This window comes from Monomorium pharaonis, chromosome 2 (genome assembly GCF_013373865.1).
Source record: "Monomorium pharaonis isolate MP-MQ-018 chromosome 2, ASM1337386v2, whole genome shotgun sequence".
Lineage (NCBI taxonomy): Eukaryota > Metazoa > Arthropoda > Insecta > Hymenoptera > Formicidae > Monomorium > Monomorium pharaonis.
Genome location: NC_050468.1, coordinates 28575372 through 28595941, shown reverse-complemented (window position 1 = coordinate 28595941; position 20570 = coordinate 28575372). Strand labels below are relative to the sequence as shown.

General features: G+C 38.7%; 1 protein-coding gene across 1 annotated transcript in view; it reads right to left on the bottom strand.

Moving 5' to 3' along the window:
* Positions 1 to 272: 272 nt before the first annotated feature.
* The window catches only part of LOC105831576 (transcription factor hamlet), a 39866-nt gene continuing 19568 nt past the window's right edge, over positions 273 to 20570 (bottom strand). Inside the window, exon 2 of the mRNA XM_012671785.3 lies at positions 273 to 13622. Coding sequence (XP_012527239.1) covers positions 12205 to 13572 — 1368 coding nt within the window. The 5' untranslated portion in view covers positions 13573 to 13622 and the 3' untranslated portion in view covers positions 273 to 12204. The remainder of the gene's footprint in view (positions 13623 to 20570) is intronic.

Here is a 20570-nt window from a genome sequence, read left to right as displayed (position 1 = left end):
ATGTGAAAAGAATCTTTAAATACTTATTAATTTTTAGAAGAAATAAATATGAATATATGTTTATCAAAATATTAAAAATAAAATATTTATATAAATATAAAATACATAAAGTATATAAAATAAATATATAAAATAAAATTTTATTTTATATACACAATCATTTTCGTTATATACCAATTGTTTCTTTCGTAATTCTTTAATAATAATATATTTTACTTTTCTATTGAAAATTTCGTAGAAAGGATTTAGGTGGAATAAATATTAATACAAAAGAAGTTTTTTATATATGTATTGAATCATTATATATATATTTTTTGCATCAAATATTACATATTGACATATATACAGTCATCATCGTGCTGCACACACAAAGGCGTGACTACGTAACTATAAATGTCATATGGAAAATAGGAGTGACGAACAATTATAGGATCGTTCACGGGCGTCATCTTTACTCGATCATCCCGTACAATGAGCCAACTACGTCCTCGCACCATAAGAGGATTTTTACAATTCAATGGATCATTCCAGAAAATGATTTTAATCAGCAAACAAGTGCGATCTGGAATTACACACATAATTTGCCTCTCAATAGAGATTTTAATTATAATAGTTGAATATAAATAGTAATTTCTCAAAATACATAAGAAAACACTACATTGAGCTCTTAAGATTTTAATTAAAATAAGGATAATTAAAATATTTATAATTAAAGCTATTTTGAAGAATTTTAATTTTGAAACAAACATTTTCTATTTTACTTTTATAATAAATTTTTAGCTACACAGGAACAAACCACAGAAATGCACTTCGGTGGAGGTATCGTTCATTTTTCACGCAACATACAAACAGTTTATTAAAAAAGAAAACATATCTTCTTTGCGACAAAATAAAACAATACTACGATCGCTCGTCCGGTTGAAGCGCTTCGCGCCTTTTCCATACTTTTCAACATTTGACTATAGATAAAAGAAGAATCTGTAGGATTGAACTGAGCTTAAAAACTTGGGGGGGCTTGTGTATGTGTACTTGTGTATGCGTGTAATTTATGTGTCCTTAAATACTACTTGTTCTAAAGGTAACGAGCGCTTTATAGCTTTCTCGGCACACGGCGCCGTTTCCGTGGCTAATAGTAAAAGTACGTATAACACGGTAACCTCGGTCAAATCACAATCGTGGTGGTACAATTTATATTTATATATGTATATATTATCTATATATTCACATATATATATATCTATGTGTATATATATATATTTACTTTGTGTCTATATACCTCATATAAAAATTAGAGATAATTCTTTACAGCTCTCCTAATGCATATCGCGCGCGGTTGACTATATATAATTACAGGATGATAGTATGTACGAATACTCGTGCGAATCGGATCGACGGTTCCATTAGAATTCGACGTAGCGACAATCGAGATCGCAGTTTCAGGGGCCCATGGGTGGCTGTAGGCCGGACTTAAATCGTAACTAAAATAAAAATCTAAGCCGGACTTAAATTAAATCAAAGTGAGATGTTACGTCGTCGTGACGGCGTACGCACAGCTGCGAGATTAGACTGATTTTGGCCCACGTATTCTCGCGAAGTTGCCTTTCTCATACTTGCATTCGAACGTCACTTCTCGAAAACCGTTCGCTGTTGAGATAACATCTGAACGCGTTGTGTCGAACGTGAGTGAAATCCTTCATGAAATTGCGCAATGGAAACGTGACAATGTGGTACGCGTATTGATAATAATGGTACGCGATCGTGGTCCAAAAGATCTAATCTTGCGCAAAAAGGTTTTTCGGGGTTTCCGTTAAACGCTCGTTGCACATTGCTCATCGCAGCGTAATTCTTACGGCTTTGTCTAACTAATTGTAAGATTGAGCCTCGAATTCTAACAGCTAGATGTACGTATACATCGCTCGCGTTTACGTGGAAAAAAAAAAAACGTTTGCACAGGCACAGTGCCGTACGCACGCTACGTATCCTTATCATTAATGTTCGTTGTTACGATACGTACTTATACGTTGTAGTCGTCGGAATTTATGATTCGCGACTGAAAGGTAACATAAGGCTCGCGTGCCGAGGAGCATCGCAGCTCGAGCACGCTCGAACAAACGTTTTACAGTTTTCTCCGACGGCGACCTAAGCGCACTTCCCCTCTGTGTTATACACTTCCCTTTTTTTTCTTTCTTTCTTCTCTTTCCTTTATTTCTGCTTGCCGGCTGTCGCAATTCGGCGGAGATCGGATGGCCGAGAATGTCGCAAGTGGACGCGAGTGACCGGTGAAATCACGCACGCGAACTGGAACGAGAAGCCTCGAGATGAGATCGAGAGGAGTGCGAGGCGTGTCTCGCACCGCGGGAATCTGACGCAATTTAGTCGAGTAGACGCGACGACGATGTAAAAGATGCGAGAGCTCGAGAACCGCTCGAGATAGCCCTCGATTAAATTGTGAAAATTGTACGAATTGTATCTTCCGTGCAATCTTCACGTATACGCGTTGCCTTTGAACTGGAGCTGTTACTTACGATAATTTCAATTGTTCGAAGCTTCAAACCTTCAAAGTTAACTTGGAATTTCGAAGTTTCGTATCTTTGAAGTAAATTTTAAACTTTAAAGCTTGACAACTTCGAATATTTTAAGTTTCGAATCTTTGAAGTTAACTTTGAAATTTGAAGTTTAACGCTTCGAAGCTTTAAATTCTTTAAAGTTTCAAACTGCAAAGTTCGAAGTTAACTTTGAAGATATTCGAATTCTTTCAAGCTTTATATATTCAAAGTTATCAAAAGTAACAGTCCCACTTTAAACAAAACTATCTGATAATTTTGGTTAAATGAACAACCATACAAATTTTCTTAAGATATTAAAGTATATGTAAGAAAATCATCGAAAATGCTTTATATTTTTTAAATACTTTTATTACTTATAAAAGACTAATAAAAGTTAATTTAGATCAATTTAGATATGTCGTGACCCCTGCCCCCATCAACAAACTTAGAGAAGATACCGAAAAACAACGTGTGTAAAATATCGACTTGTTCTGAGATGTCGGGATGTGTGTGTGTTTAAAATTAATAGTCACATCCGGAATACGTATAAACTTTCGTCCACGGTTAAAAAGTAACGTTAAGTATATACCAACTCTCGAATGGGTTGATCATTGAAAGACTCCTAAGAAACCTCATCAGCACTTTCTTATCACAAATTCTTTCATCGTGACTCGCGGTATAGGATGCACGATTTATAGCTAAATTATTATACTTATGTTAAATTATTATCGCTTGTAAGTCGTTGTATTTGTCAGAGGTGCGTAATTTAAAAGAATACTCAAGATTGCAAGAGTATCTCTTTGCGCGTCGATGACTGCGGGATGCTGCGAGAAAACCGATTTCCAGGCTTCGAGGTTCTGATCGATAGGATCTCACGTCTCTCTTTCTCTCTTCCTCTCTCTCACCCTGTTTCTCTCTCTCTCTCTCTCTCTCTCTCTCTCCCTCACCCGTCGAGAGCCCCCTTTTCTTTCTCTCTTCCGCCTTCGCGCGGACTCTCGCTCGGCGTGGCTCCTTTATTGCGTTTCACTTTCGCGAGATGAGCTTACCCGTTCGATCGGGGCGTGGCAAAAGTGTAACGCAAGAGAGGTCCGAGGCCATCGGCTGCGATCGTACGCGTGTGAAGGAGAGAAACAGGGCCCGCGCTCGCGCGCGCGCGCGCGCCAGGGCTTCATCCGAGATCTGCATTGTACGAGCTTAGTCACCGGGCGTTCGCAAGGCCGCGTTACGAAACACCAGTAATAAGAGTAAAATGAGGAATTCGACGGCGGGAGGGCGAATCGGCAAAAGAGAAGATGACAATACGAAGGTGAATGGAAACTTGAGAAAGCGTAATATTGAAAGCTGTGCATAAGCAATATTATTGGCCTTTTGAAAACTTAAAGATATTTAATACCTGCGAGAAGATATATTCGGCATAAGTTAATGAATAAAAGAAAAAAACACAATCGTGGCAAGTATACACCAAAAGATAGACTGAGAATATTAAATTCAGATAGTCATTGTTAGAAAAAGAAAATAGAAAGAAACAGAATAAACAGAGAGAAGAGGAAAGTAAAAGATGTCGATTGTTGAAGAATTTTTTATTTAAATTACATCTAATTGTGTGTTGAAACAGACGCGAAAAAGAAATTAGCTTAGAAAATTGATTAGCAAGTGTTTATAGAACTATAATAAAATTTTTCACGTACATATAGCGTTCCATATATTTTCTTGTGGAAAAAAAAAATACTTTTCTTTGGGCTCCAGAATTTGGAATTAAAAATGTTTTATTTTCGATAAATTTGGTTCCAAAAATTCAATATTGACGTTACGATACAGGTTCTCCGACCTTTATATACCATATAGCGAAACGGGATCTATCCGCAAGATTGCTTCTGTCTCGAAAGCACCCGCTTTGCGTATCAGATATTATCGTTTAGAAAGCGCAATAATTTTGATCCGGCCGGCGCGGCGATTCGAATAATAATCCGCGGTAGATATTTATTAGATCCTCCCTCCCTGGCGAGCCGCCGCGCCGCGCCGCGCAAAAGTGGATCGCTTCGGGGAAGCGAGCCATTAAAATGTTGCGGTTTACGAGTCATTGTAGGTCCTATCGCACTCCGGGATCTTTCCGCGCGTTTGCATCCGCGCGTTGTATAGAAAGCGCGGATCGTTTTTCGCCCGTGACCGCGCGCGGACGCGAAATGAAGGGTGCAGCGCCCGGAAAAAGAAAAAAAGAGCGCATCCAACAGATGCGCGAGATGCACCTTGAGCTACGGCACCGCCCGCGCCGTTGTAGCTCACGTCGTCATCGTCCCCGAGCTCTCCTCGTTACGAATCGCCGATCGGGTTAATCAAGGTCGGATTTACGCGCGCCACCTCCACGCCGCGCCGCTTAGAAAGCGCCAATAAATTTGCACCCAATATCGTACCGGAAGCGACGATTAAATCGTTTCACGGCGCAGCGAAGTGCCCCACGCGACGGCTCGTTCGCCGAGTCGAGATTGCAGTCGTAATCGGGCGGAGTTTGCGATAATAACGTCTTTAAGTTGATCTAAAGCGATTTACAACGGCGACCGTTGAATTGCGATAAAAGGTAAGCGAAAGCCACCGATGATCTTGCAGAAGTAACGTTCAGTGCATCAATTATGTTAACTCTGTATACACGACTTGATATTTTTTGTTTTGCAAATTTTTTTTTATTATGAAATTAAGATTATAATTAGTAGTTATATTGTTTAAATACGGTTTTTTCTATATTCTGCAAAAAATGTTAATTTGACTACATTTTTTAACTCTTTAAATTTCTTTAATTGAAGTATCTATGTATTTCAGTCGAATATATAAATATATAAATTAAAGCTCAAGTTTTTTTATGTATTTAAGTTAAATGAATAAATACTGGAATTTAAAAAAAATTTAAATAAGTTGACAAATTTAGTCAAATTAACACTTCTTTGCAGTGTAACAAGTAATCATTCAATTATTTTCTAGAGATGTTAAAGTATATGTAATAAGAGTCGAAGGATTTTTTATACTTGTAAAAGTAATGAAAAAAGAGAATTAAAGAGGAATATATGTACAGAAGGCGCCAAAAACCGTTTTTATCATCGCTTTTAAATTGTACAGATCCTTTTTGTATGATTCAAGGATTAAAATTATGTAAGATTATAAATTTGGGATCAAGACCATTCGGTATTCACACATTCCTTATAAAAATGCAATATTGGTATTACAGTATTAAATTGGCCAATAATTATTTATTTTGAGTATTAAAAGTACTGACAGTAATTTTATACTTGAAACAAGTATTAATTACTGCCCAGTATTACATTTTCATAAGGAATTTGCGACGATTTCCGTGTCATGTGGCTTTCTTATCTTTATAATGACGGCTGATTCTTGGAACGAATCGATGAAACAACCCGGACAAACGATATATTATATTGGCATCGCGCGGCTACGCGCGTAGACGCGAGTCTCTCGCAATTAATCGGAGTCGTTCGAGATAACACTTTCAGTCACGAAACTGACGTGCTGTTTGTTTTCCGCCTCGATGGTGTCGGCACGATCTAGAAAGCGCAGTAAACTCGCGCCCGAGGAGCCGGGAAGCGATTAATCCGTTTTTAAGACCCGCCGGTCGGGATTTTCAACTGCGTGCCATAGAACTCGTAGAGGAAACCGAGCGCGCGCATATAATAGTGATATCGCGTGTCGCGTGGAATTATTCTAACGGCGGAGCAATCAAAATATTTCCTGGTCAATTTTATATTTTACTATAATAATCGAAATATAAAAAAAAATGTGAACGGCACTTAAACGATTCTCACCAAAAATTGTCATAAAATTAGTAAAGAAAAACTATGTAGTGAGAAATACCGAGACTACCAATTTTTAATACAAATATGTATTTAATATTTAGTATCCATTTAATACACACAGAGGTTTCGGACCTGTGTGTGTAACTTTTTTGTCAAAAAGATGTATCTTTAAAAGAAAAAGAAAAACGAAAATACATAAATTAATAAATTGAGTTATTTATATAATCATTGCAATAAAAATATAAAACACAAACAGATTTTGATACCTGTAATAAAATTTGGTGTTTTTTTTAATTTCTAGTTTATATTGTATGATAATTATTTGTCGATTTTGAAACATAGTTCTAAAGTAAAGTTTGAGTATATAATCTTACAAATTAGTTGACAACCAATTTAATAATACTTTCATGCTAACAAGCATCTTAAAACACAGTAAAAATGGTCTAAATTTACACAAAAATATTAATAAGTACCAAGATTCATTTCGACCAAAAAAATGACGGTCTTCTTCATCGCTTAATTGTTAATTATAATTTAAATTTAGTAGTTCCAGTATTCGCGCAGATGTAGACTTAGATTATACAGTAAGACCTGATTTTTAACTCGGCAGAATATTTAAGATGTCTTTTTCTTCACTTTAGATTTAATTTAAGAGAGGAAGGAAGAAAAGAAGATACAGAATATTACTTATAAAAAGTAAACAAGCCTTTTTCAGTTAGAGAAAAAAGGAACTTGCAGAGATAATAGAATAGAAATAGACAGTTTTAATGGAGGTGCGTCATGCAATGACGTCTCTAAAACAGAATATAACCATCCGCTACTTGAGCCGCGAGCCTTCTAATTTAGCAATATGATTTAGCGGAGATTGCACGTTCAATCTTCCACAATCGTCCATGCGAAAATCTTCGCGCACACTACGATAATATACGTACGCGTGAACTCCCGACACATTCACGGGGCATAACGTGTATTCACGCACACAAGATCTCGCATTTTCTCTCTACGTGAAAGATACCGCGGACACGTGAGGTCCTTAAGATCTGCCCTCAGCGCGAAGCTCTCGCATATAAATCTATCTTGCGCATACGCAAAACGGACAGACAGTCATACACAGTTTTCCCCCCTTTGCGCCTGCATTATGCCTTTGACCTCACGCGCGTTACGCTCTTGCTACTAGGAATTGATCCTGGGTTAAAGTGAGATCCCGAGGATCGACGGAGGATCCTCCTGGAGGAATCCGCATCATATATCTGCGTATCACCGAGCGAACGCGCTCGCTAGAAAGTGCCTATAAATTTGCACCTGACTCGACGACGAACGGAAAAACGATTGCATCGTTTCACCCAGGGTACGGTCTTCAGCGACCGTCCGCAGGAAACGAGGGGATATATCATCATCATCATCATCGTCCGCGTGGGATTGCCCGCGGTGGGGATTTGCCAGGCGCTCCGGCTCGTTTACTCGCCTCTCTTCTTCTTGCCGATCATCGCCGGCAGGAAGCACGCGGCTTTTCTACGCCGCGCCGCGCGCCACGTCGATTTCAGATCGGGTCCTTTCTTTACCCGACTAGACATTTCCGCGGTTCGATGAGAACCTCTCGGCAGGTTTCGCATCGTTCGCCAGAAAAGTGCCGGCCGGAATGATACCCGTTCGCCGCCGCGAGTTTTTTGCGCCCCGACCGCCCCGCGAAACACGCTGCATATCGGCGGATATCGTTTCCCGATGCGTCAGGTACGTAAAAAAAAAAAAAAGAGAAACATTACGGAAACAAGCGGAGCAGAACCCTGCCTCGTTACATCCCGCTGTCATTTGCCGATCGAATAAAAAAAAAAAAAAGCCACCTAACGAGATGTGTCGGCAGCAATCCACGTTAATGCGATTTTCGCGAGATCAGATATTACACGGATATTATATTTTCCCGTTAATTTCTTCGAGTGCTGAAGCGCTTAAATACGTAATAAGGAAAACGATAACGCGCGGAAATTAACATCGATAAATTGTCACTTGTGCGCTCTTATTTAATTCCCGAGCGACGGGATTAGGTAATTCAAAGACCGCGCGTGATCCAGTGTACCGATTACGCTCTTAAACCGTGCGCGTATAAGTATCGTGGTGTTCGTTAAGTTTCGCGATTTAGATCCGGACAGGATCGAGTCGCTATAATAATTGTGTCTCTCTCTTTCTCTCTGTCGGCGTGATAATTACTTATTAATGACTGCGGGTACCGATTTCTTCTCCCGGCACGAATTGGCTTTAGAGACGAGGAACTGTAAAACCTTACAGTTCTCTTCCGCCTCTTCGGAGCAGCGACGTTTTGCTATCGGACAGTTCCGCGGAATTTCAATTAGAAAGTAGGCATAATTATAGCTTTGATAACAAGTCTACAATAAAAAAAATTTTTCTACCCTTGAAAAAGAATTGGGCGTAGATTTTTAGAAAACGAGTCTGATCCCCAAATTTATCACGTCAGGATTTCGAGAATAATAAGATATATAGTTTATAAAAGAGCGAAAATTTTGTAATAAAATTTTGTATTATAACTTCTGCTCTTACAAATTCCAAGAAATCTTTATTTTGAAGAATCGTTTATTCTATTGCTTTTATTTTAATTTTATTATATTTGCATATTTGCGTCCTCCGATATTTTGGTAAAAGAAGGCAGCGTCGGTAAAATTTAAGATCAAGCGTGTTAAACATTGAACTTTGAACCTTTGTTCATTGTGTTATTAATATCAATATTTAGATAGTTATCATAAAAGTATTTTACTTTTATTACTAGCAAATTAAGCTACTATAATTTAACAAATTAAGCTACTATGATTTAGCAAACTAAAGCTCTAAGAATAATCTTTTAAATTAAATTAATCATCAATTTAATTTAAAAAATGCAAAAAACTTATTGTAAAAAATACATTTACAACTTATTATTCTTGTTTTGACTTGATATATAAATTGGATTATAAATCACATTCGTTTTTAGTATCCAAAATACTTAACTACTCATTCCAAAATCAGAGAATTTTTTTTGCAGAACTTTGTATAATTTTCAAAGTAAACTTTAACTATATTTTTATTCGATCAGTGTAAATCGCATTTAGCGGTTTGTGTATCGGAGATTTCAACGTTGAAAAAGGATTGCGAAATATTGCTCTAATGATTCGCGTCTCGTTTCGTGGTGATAATTCCCGGCATATCTCCGCGACACGTCACCGGCTTCCCCGGATTGAAAACTTAATGATCCAAGGTGCTGCGCGAAGTGCGACGAACTTTCCGAGCTCTTCCAATTTCCCAACGCACTGCCAGTCGGCAACGAGACCGATCCGGTGCACGGAGATCCGCCCATTGGTCGATTTCTAAACGCTATTTTATTGTCCGGCTTCCTCAGCGGATCATTGGGCCCGACGATTCCGCGATTCGCGGATTACGCTCGAAGGCGCTCGAGTTGCCCGAGCGCTGAAATTCACTTTCTAGGTCGTAAAATCGAACGGTCGCCCATCAGCGACGGTTTTTTTTTCTCTGCCGAAGCGAATCGTCCCGCATTCTCCCGAACTTTTCCTTCTCTCATTAATTTTTTCTTCTTCCTTCTCACGGGTCGCAAACCCCCTTTGAGACGATCTCGGTATATCCATTCGGTATTCGCGAATCTTGCGACACACGACGCGACGATCTCCCGTGATTTTAAGCTATGCTCATCGGATTACGCAAACTTAACAACTTACTTGTAAGTACATGCAGCGACGATGCCGCGTGAGAAAAATGAGTATTAAATTGAATATTCTACGGTATGAATATATTACTTTTCTTCACGCTTTTTGTAGTTGCGTGATTGATTTAAAGTTTTAAATTAATATATAAAGATATTATTATTATATATTATCATCATCATTATTATTATTAAAACAACTACCGCATAAGACGATTATTGTCATTCTAATTTTGTATATAAATTCGTTGACGTTTGAAAAATCAGATAACAGTCGTATATTCACAATTTACAATTAAAATGGTCTGCATTTTTTTTTCATGCAATTTCTTCGGATGATACTTTATATTAATCTCGAAATCGGACTTCTATAGCTTCGCTGGTTAAACCCATCGCACGAAAGGAATGCGTCGTGAAAGGTGGAAAAGTGTAGGGACGATCGAAAGGATTGCAACGGCCTTAATTACAGTGTCGGCACTTTTTTCCGTGCTATCCTTTCTTCTTTGCAAATTAGTCATGCATTACGCCGTCGTAATTTGCGGCGTGGCTTAACGTAATTTAAGAACAATGTCGGTTTTTTTTTTTTACAGAGGATTTTCTTACCGTTTGCGAATAATATTGACCGACTGACGTAATTCGTATTTTTGCCCGGTGTTATCTGAAAAACTTTGTATTACAGCGATTCAAACTTACGGCGACGAAACGGTTGAAATTACAATACTCGGCAAGTAAATGGAAATATTGCGACAGCCGGTAAGCCTAAATAATTGTGTTATACATTTTGTTGATAATTCTGCAGTTCTGGATCTAAGGAAATAATAGAATCAATAAAATGCTCCTTACAATTAATATTGAGCTTGTATGCGAGAAATATAGAAGAGAAGGCACAAATATAAATATCTGAGGTAAAATAAAAATTCATGGAAAAACTCAATTTATAAAAGTGTAATTTGTATATACACCAAGAGTAACTTTCATCTCATTTTGTAAATATAAAGATTAAATATAAAAAATTAACCAGTGTAATGATTTCTATACTTCACGTTACACGCAGAGCTCATTTCGATAAAATTGGAAATATGATTGTAATAACAATTGACAAAATTAGGCACGAATTTTTTTTCACGGGTTAAAAGTAAGATATATATTTATATCTTTTTTTTTTACAAAGTGAAAGTCTATTAAATATTTTCTTCGTCGTTTCTATTTTTACAAATCGGTCTGTAGATTACGATCGACTCTCCGTCTATTTCTCTATGACTTTCCGACTCACTCAAGCACGCGTTTAAGTCTAAGATTCTAATATTGTACGATATTTAATATACGTTAATTGTTTATCTAACTTTATAATTAAGGCTCTATCAATCCGGTTGGATCGTATTCTTCAGGATCAAAGGACGATACGTCCTAGAAGTTAGGCACATGTTTCTTCAAGGCACCACGTTTCAATTTTCAGTTTTTCGTCTCATAGCGGGATTGAATTTATGTGTTAACGAATCGTAACCTTCTGCGAATTTCTTACAAAGTCCATAATTATTAAAAACCTAGAATAAAAAACTATTGCTCACCAACTTGAGCAAGAGATTTATTGCCGATTTAGACTCTACCTTTATGAATATAGATCACTTTTTTCGCTAAAGATTCCGTCGATTTACGTTACGGTTTGCAGGAATTTCTCTACGAGGAATGATTTATCTCTTATTATCTACTCTCCAAATCGGAATCAATGTATTCATTGATTTATAGCGTTGTACTTATAACTGTGGTCGTCAGTGAGTATGGCAGTGCTTATATCACTGATGGTTATATTTATAAATATATATTATATGTTTATGAGTATATATATATTTATAAAATACAATTTATAAGTATTTATATAAGTGTAGCACTGAAATCAGTAAAATTTTAGTGATTCCAATTTAGAGGGTGATGTAGTTTCGAATTAATTTAGGATCACCGTAAATAAAACGGTTCTTCGTAGGGACATCACTGTGGAATCTTGTTAGAAGTTTAATTTTTTCAAGTTCTTCTCACTCTTAGTAAATTCCGGTTCGCTACTAGATTCTCTCTTGCTCCCGGATTCCACCGTGCTCCGACGAATCGATGAAAAACCTTTCTTAATTAGATTACCATGCTGATGGTCGCGCTCCAGGACTCAAGTGTTGTTGCCGGGAGAGAGTGGCGGCGAGTTCGCGTCCCTTTGTTCCTCCTGGACGCTCTCCGGCCTACTGGCCGTACTGCTCGACCTCGAACTGAGGTTATCTCGGTCGCTGAAGTACGACGAGTCGCCGCGCTTTTCCTCCAACTGCAGTTGCTGCTTGTCGTTTCGGAAGTCGTCGGTTGCGTGACCCAGCAGACCGGGGAAGTACGGTATGCTCTGCCGTTGCGAGGTGATCTTTCCCATGAAGCTGCGGATCTCCTCGAAGTAGGAATCGTCGGCCCGCGGAAGTTGCCCGTGATACCTCGATCTGACCTCATCCAGTATCGTCGGCCCGTCCGCGTCGTGCTTCTTGAGATGGCGATCCAGATTGGTTTGCTGGCCGAAGCATCTCTCGCAGAGCGGACACTTGAACGGCTTCTCCTTGTTATGGATGTTCCTGACGTGACGCTGGAGATTGCTGGAGATGCTGAAACTCCTCTCGCAGTATTTGCACTTGTACGGCTGCTCGCCGGTGTGCGTCCTCAGGTGTCTCGTCAGGTTCGCCGATCTGGGGAACACCTTGCCGCAGAATTTGCAGGAGTATCTGTCCTTGGGCTTGAGACCGGCTTGCACGCTGATCGAGTAGGGCGGCAAACTCGTGCTCTGTTGTTGCGGCTGTTGCTGCTGCTGCTGCTGCTGCTGTTGCTGTTGCTGTTGTTGCGAGGGATGATTCTGCTGGGACTGTTGACCAACGGCCGGACTGACGGCTCTCACGGTCGGCTGCGACGAGGACGAAGAGGACGTCGTGGACGAGGTCGAGGAGAATCTATTAGGTGGCAGCGGTACCATCGTGGGAAGCGCTCTGACTTGGATCTTTGGCAGATCAGGCACCGGCGAGCTGTGATGATGTGACCTGTACATCGCTTCTAGAACCAGCGGATGCATCGCGTGATGCTGAGGGAAGAGCACCGTGTGGTAAGGTAGGCTGCCGCCCAGGCTGTTTTGATTCAACACCTCGATCTCGTTCTGGTTCTCATCTCTGAGCCGCTCCTTCTTGTGATCGACGCGGAGATCGAGCGGCTCGCAGTCGAGCTCGTCCTGGTGATGCGACTGGGGCGGTCTGGCCGCGGGGCTCATGTGCGGCTGTTGCTGTTGCTGATTCGTCGGGCTCGACAGGCCGCGGCCGTGACCGTGGCTGAGATCATACGGCAGCTCCTCAACGTCCGGCACGCGGACGCTCAGGGGGTAAATGCTGGCTTGCTTCGGGCTTATGTGGCCCGGCATTTTTCTCGGACTCGAATCCTTCTCCCGCATGGCTGGAGGATACTTCGGGTCGTGCAGCAACGTCGGGGGCAGGGTGATGCTACCGAGGTATCCGCTCATCACACTGCCTCTATCACTCAGCCTTGCTCCTGCTCTCCTCTTGGGGCAATCTGAAACATAGAATATATGACACGCTAAATTAGCTGACAAATTTTTACGGAATTATATCTTTTTGCCTCAAATTTAAAATATTTTGTTATATATTGTAGAAAGGAAAAATAATTCTATAAAATATATAACACACAACTAGAAATTACAAAATTGACAACACATTCTTTGTAAACAAATTTTTTGAAGCTAATAAAAGATGTTTGATTTCATGTGGTTCGAGTATACAGATGAGAACGTTTCAAATTAAAATGGTATTCGTATTTTTCATACAAGGCGAAGACGGCTCTGATTAATAAATAATTGTAGATCATGTAAGGATTCAGAATAGATGTTTTATTTTATGTTTTATTATAGTAGCAGATAAAAAAGTTATAAACAGTTCCGAGAAAAGTATTATAATTATTATTTTGTGTGCATGTCCGTGAGACACGCATATTACTTATTAATAAACAAAGAAAAAGAACTTTTTTTTATTTGTTTATTAATGTTTAGTAAATGAAAATAAGTTCTTTACTTCACTGTCGACACTTTATATATATATATATATATGATATATTTGGGATATTAAATTAGAAAATATCAATATCTTAAGCAATAGTAAAATTTGAACCTGTCAAGACAACCGTGCAAAAAAAATATGTCATTGAGTAACGCAGACGTACGGTGTTAAACAAATTTTAAGGTCACGTCCGATTACAACACTCGAAACGTCAGTCAAACGTAATTGAATATACCAATTCGTAACATCTTTAGATAGACACAACCGATTATTAGAGATACGTATCGCGTAACGTCGATCGGTTGACGAGCGAGCCTCGCCACTTGTGCTTCGTAAATAAAAAATCCATCGTATTGGACTTTCTTTATATCGCGAGCGATAGAACCAGATACGATGAACTGAGAAGAATTACAGAGAAGTGTTATAAGGTCGCTAGAACGACGCTATTTAGAAACATTAGTGAAAGGATTTCCTTCTTTCTTTCTCTCTCTCTCTCTCTCTCTCTTTTCTCTCGATTAATATCATCGAGAATTGTTGTCAATTGTAGCGCAAAAGGTACAAGAAGAAATACGGAGAGAAAGAGAGAGTGAAAAAAAGAGAGAAAGGCAAGGGGAGGAAACGCAACGGGACTCGATAAATCAAGGCATCAATCGCGTTGTGATAAATGTGTCTTCGACCCGAGGCTACGGCAAAAATTTTAGAACCCGAAGAAATCGATCTCCCGGGCAAATCGACCTGCTCGCATTTTTACCGTTCGACGTCAGACGTCAGGGATAGAAAAAGAAAATATAGATGGAGTAGGAACACCTGCCAGATACGTAAGATGTGTCTATCAGATTTTTATGATCCCGTATTATGGATCATTCAGAGAGTCGAGCCTTTCTCTCTCTCTCTTTCTCCCTCCCGTTTTGTGCTCCGTTTCTAAACGCTTCACCGTTTCACTCTGGCACGTGCTTCGGACTCCATAGCGCCCGCTAATTGACAGAATTTTATTAATGGATCGCGATCATACGCGTAGTTAATTTTGCTCGGATTTTTTCCGTTTCGCTCGTCAGCAAATGGATACCGTAAGTTCTTCCGCGATATAATGAAGTAACGATATCTGTAACAATTCGAAAGGGATACCGTCAATTTTTTCTGTACAACTTGTCGGATAAATATAAACATGCTGTCAATTAATTTATGTCTGAAAAGACAAGTAAGACATGAAACAAGTACAAAAAAGGGGAACAATACGATAATTAAGATGAGTAAATAAACAATAACTTTTCAAGGAAAGGAGGAATACTAAAGTTTCAAATATATAATAATGATTTTTAATGTTATAGTATAGTACCTCTATATAGTTAGAATACAGATATAAAACTTTAAATGTAAAATGTAACATGAAATATAAATACGATAAAAATAATTCAATGTGTAATCTCATAAATCATGAACGCAAGGAATATTTCATATTTTTCCTTGTATTTTACTACTTTGTTGTGTCTGCTTGCTAGCTAATAATTTATCGGTACGCATTTCCAGGCAGAATATTCAAATTACAAAGAAAGAAGAATAACATTTTTTGTTTGTTGTGTGCTGTTGAGAGATCGCTGTGATAAGTCGATCGGTTGGCTGAAAGTGACGCAGCTATGTCGGGATCACTGCTTTCCGCACGTTCTTGCGAGCATTGATGTCTCTATCCGCGCATGGCGAGAAGGCGAGTATATTTTATCTTCAATCGCCATGTGCTACCGAGTTAAACGTAGAAACGGCGAGAGGCTTTTATTGTGTATGCCGCAAACATATATCACCACAACTGTTTATTAATTTTTCTGACAGCATGCTAATAGAAAAATATAAAACATCATGTAAAAGACATATAATACGTGAATTATAATAATCAAATACAATGTAGAACTCATAAAATGGACAAAGAAATATAAATTGCTTGTGTGAGTTATGGTTATTAATCAAATTATTTCATTAAAGAAAAATTTAAATATACAGAAATATATATAAACATTTCGACCCTGTTTTAAATCCTCTTCACCGTATTGAAATTAATTACAGAAATCAAATACCAAAAAATTAAAAATTTTAAAACAACTCCAAACAACAAAACAACTCTATAAATAAATTAATAAATATTAATACAAAGACTAAATATAATTATTACAATATTACAATATTCTACATTACTTTTTATGTTTAAAACGTATAAGTAATAAAATTATTACTATAATATATTATAAAAAGAATAACGAATTATTATATTACGATAAATACACAAAAAGTTCTATATACTTCCACAAATATTATTTGTATCATATTCTATAAAAGTTATATGGATTTTCCAAGTAACAGCTACATATAAAAAAGAACAATTATGAGAGAAATGAGGAAGAAGGAGGGAGAAAAGAGAAAGAGAGAGTGTATTGAAGCGATATTTATCAGTACCGTTTACTCATGAGCTCTTAATATGCAAACACAGTCTAGAAAACTTCTTATATCGCAGATGTAAGCAATTAACGCAATGATTTAACGGTCTGCATCGCCAAGCCGTAAACACATCTGTATCTCGGAGATCGCGATCGTTTAGCGATCGATCGCTGCTCTGCCCGCGTGTATACCGTTGCGCTCGGTTTGATCCAGTTACAAACCAGAAACTCTAATCCGCTCTTCGGTTGTCCACTACGGCGAAAGAGAAATCGGCTTGCTCGTCAACGAGCGGCCGGGAGGGTGAGGCGAAAAAAGAGCGGCGAAGCGCGCGCGCGCGCGCGCGCGCGCGGCGTAAAAGGCGCGGACGAAGGCGCGCAAAAATCCCGCTCGTCCGACGATAATAGTGAAAAGCGTTAATTATGGGTGTCAAGAGGGATTCCTCGCGCGACCTGGGTTTCGAAGTCGAAAGTACACGCGTCGCCGATCGCGACGGCGGCGACGGACGATTTTTCTGCATTTCTGCCGCAGCCGCGTTTTCGCGCGCAAGAAAGTGATAGTAGTAGAACGTGTGTGTTGTCCGGCGAGAGATGCGGTCGATTAAGCTCGATTTACATGTACTTTCCCTTGTTCCCGTGCAATAATACTCTCCGCGAGGAGAAACTTTCGCGCGCGGACTGGAACACGCGGACGCATCCTCGGGCGACGCCCTGTCGAATTTGAAGGAGAGGAGAGAGAACCGGGCGATCGGGATGTTGGATCTTGAATCGGGTTGTTTGTGCTCGAAAGCCTTTTTGGCAACGCGTTATTAACGAAGGGGGTCCCGCTGACATTGTTTTTTGGGCGCACTGCTCCGTAATGCTCTCTAATTAACACCTTAACCTGCCGCGCCCGCCTTTCGTATTCCAGCAGCATTTCATTGTGCAATAATTAATATCGGGCATCAATTTAAAAGTTTTCCGAGGCAATAAAAACTTCAGTCGTTCACGATTGCCGCGGGATAGTCGTTAAATTTGGCGTGGCATTTAACTCGTTAATATTCATTAATTCGTAAATTTGAAACTTGTAAATTGAGTTTACTATTAAAAACATATTTTATTTTAGCTGTTTGATATAAGAAAGATTTACAATTTAAAAATTAAACTGGATTAATTAAAAAATTTTCTTATTATCACCAATAATAATTAGATTAATTAGTAAACCTCCCTTTTGGTAAGCCAAATTGGCAACTTATTATTAAGTTAAAGAGTTATAATATTATAATCTTAATTTTAGATTCTTTTCAAGTAATAATAAAAATTGTCTTGATAATTCAATTTGTAAAATTTGAAAAATTTGTGAGAATCGCTAAATACGTAAGCACAGATAAGAAGTAAATATGAAAATATGAGTTGGTTTTTTAAATCTTTTCGATTCTTTTTAATTTTACGAACTGGATTATCAAAATAATTATTAATAAATGTTTTTACACGGGAAATTGTTCAAATTATAAATTTGCTGGCACAAACTTATGACTTTAAAATTTCTTACAATAATAGTTTCAATCTTGTTACTTGAGAAGGACCTAAAATTAAGATCAAAGTTATAACTATTTAATTTGATAATAAAAATTGCCAGTTTGATCGTCCAAAAGGAAGCTTCATTTCTGTTAAACTTGTGAGAAATAATGCGCAACGGGATAAACCTAGAAATGAATTGTTGTCAGTTGGATATATCATCCGTTCTAATTCAGCGCACCGTTCGTGAATCGCTACGATTGTTTACAAAAAAAAAAAAAAAAAAAAAAAAAAATCTCGGATTCTTTCTGTGCCGAGCAGAGTTTCTCCGAGCAGCCGAGAGTGAGTAATGTCCACGGGAAATGGTAGCCGGTTACGCGGAACGGGAGGAGAAATAAGAAGAGCGAAAGAAAGAGGAGCGCGGTCGGCGTGGACTGATGTCTGTTACGTGAATCAACCGGGGCTGACGTTTCTCGAGATCTCCCGAGATGTTGGCAGCCGCGCGATCCAGTTTTCGGTTTCTAGAAAGTCGGGATGAGCCCGGGCGTGGTTTGTATATCTCTTTCCCGCTCACCCTGTCCTGCTCTTTCCTTCGCTACGTCGTCCTTGCCGGTATGATTTCTCTGCCGACATTCACCTACGTGTGCGATAAGTGCTTCTCCAGGGCCGCATGCATCTCGGTATTGCGCGATATTTCAGCGAATACATCTCAATATTGATGTGATTTCCATATTATATATACGATATATATAATTTTTCCGTTTATTAAAACAATTTTATGAATAAAGAAAATCAGATAAATAATTGGAAAAAGAATTATATAAATATCAAACTTTGTGCAGAAATATTGAATTTTTTTTAAATTTTCGAATAATTATATGTGCAGAAAGGAATCTATCGATGCACAAATGCAATTTTTAGCATGCATCGATTTATTATTATTATTATTATTATTCACAGACGACCTTATTTTTATTGATCTACAGTACTTTCGCACAGCATCGGTACGCACGATCGTCCCTTTGCGGATCGCAAAGGCGACAATTATTTTCACCTTAATTAAATTCCCGCGTGTGTAGCACCATAAATGCCGATCATGTAACGCACGTTTATCCAGCACACTTGTTATCCAAACGAGACACGTCCCTGGTCGGTTGTCGAGTACGAAGACGATTTTAATCGGCCGTTTTTTTTTCTCGCGTGACGTAATTCCTCTTTCTTCGGTCACAAAGAAAGAAGAGAGCCGAGCGAGACCAAAAGAAGGAAGCGCCAATTTTCTTCGCGTGCATAATAGCCGGATCTTAATGCATTTTGCGGCGGCGAAATCTTTGTTGAATCACACTAACATTCTCAGATTACTGATGTATTGTGCGATCTTGATTTCATCATTGCGATTTGTCGCAACTTTTTCTTCTTCCTGCAAATCCAATTTCTATTTCGGCCATGACGCTGTTAAGTTATTTACAATTTACAGGAATGTTAAATAATATTTAAATATAAACGAAAGAAGAGCTCCGTATCAGTCAAAACATTTTTGATTCACTTTGGTAAACTAATAATAATTTTGCGTGACTCATACAATTCAAATAATCAATCATTAATTTCATCAATCAGTCTACTTTAAAATTAAATTTAAAAATTAAGTATGAATTATTGTTTTATCAAATAATATTCTTATTCCACTTTATTCAATTAACATTTAAGCAATATTTCTCAGAGTAATGAATAAGTTGTCAATCTACCCTAATAACAAAAGTGCCTTTCAAACGCGTGCGTTTTTAAGAGTTGGAGAAAGATTCATATATCGTACGAGCGCGCGAAACATTCACGCGCATATACTCGCACACGCTCATTTTAAAATTTACAGTCCGTTCAACGAATTCGCCATTCGTTATCGTCGCTAACGAGACGCGTCGCTCGGCATGCCGTGTCGTCGGATCGCGCGCGCGAGATTTCGATCGGCCGTTTCCTTTTTTGCGGCACAATTTCTCCTCGTAGTCTCTTCCGTCTACGCTCGAAGGATGACACGCGCGAGAAAAAGAGAATTAAAAACGAGAGGGGAAAAAAAAAGTATCGATTCGCATGTCTCTTGGCGCGTGGGATCCGCGCGTATGGGGTCCGCGATCGCTCCTACCGATAAGCCGGCCGAGAAGTGCCGGTATTTAATTATACGACGCGCGCCGCTTTAAGGACGGTCTTGTCGGCGATAAAGTGCGCAAACGTCGCTAAATTGATACATTGCGCGACGCGAAAATATTACTCGCCGTGTGCGACGGACGGTCACGAAATATCGGCCTTGGGCGCGCTTGGGATATATCCTCCTCCGCCATCCTCCACTCCTCACGAGGAAGACACACAATTATCTTAATAATATTCTTACAAACGGACACTTTCTGAATGTGAATGTGGACAGAGGTTTCCGTAGAAAGTTGCATAAATATCGGCATAAACTTTTCGCAAAGAACTTGGAGAATTCTTTTCCGGTTATACTTTTATTTATATAAGCTCTCAAAATATTTGTAGAATAAAAC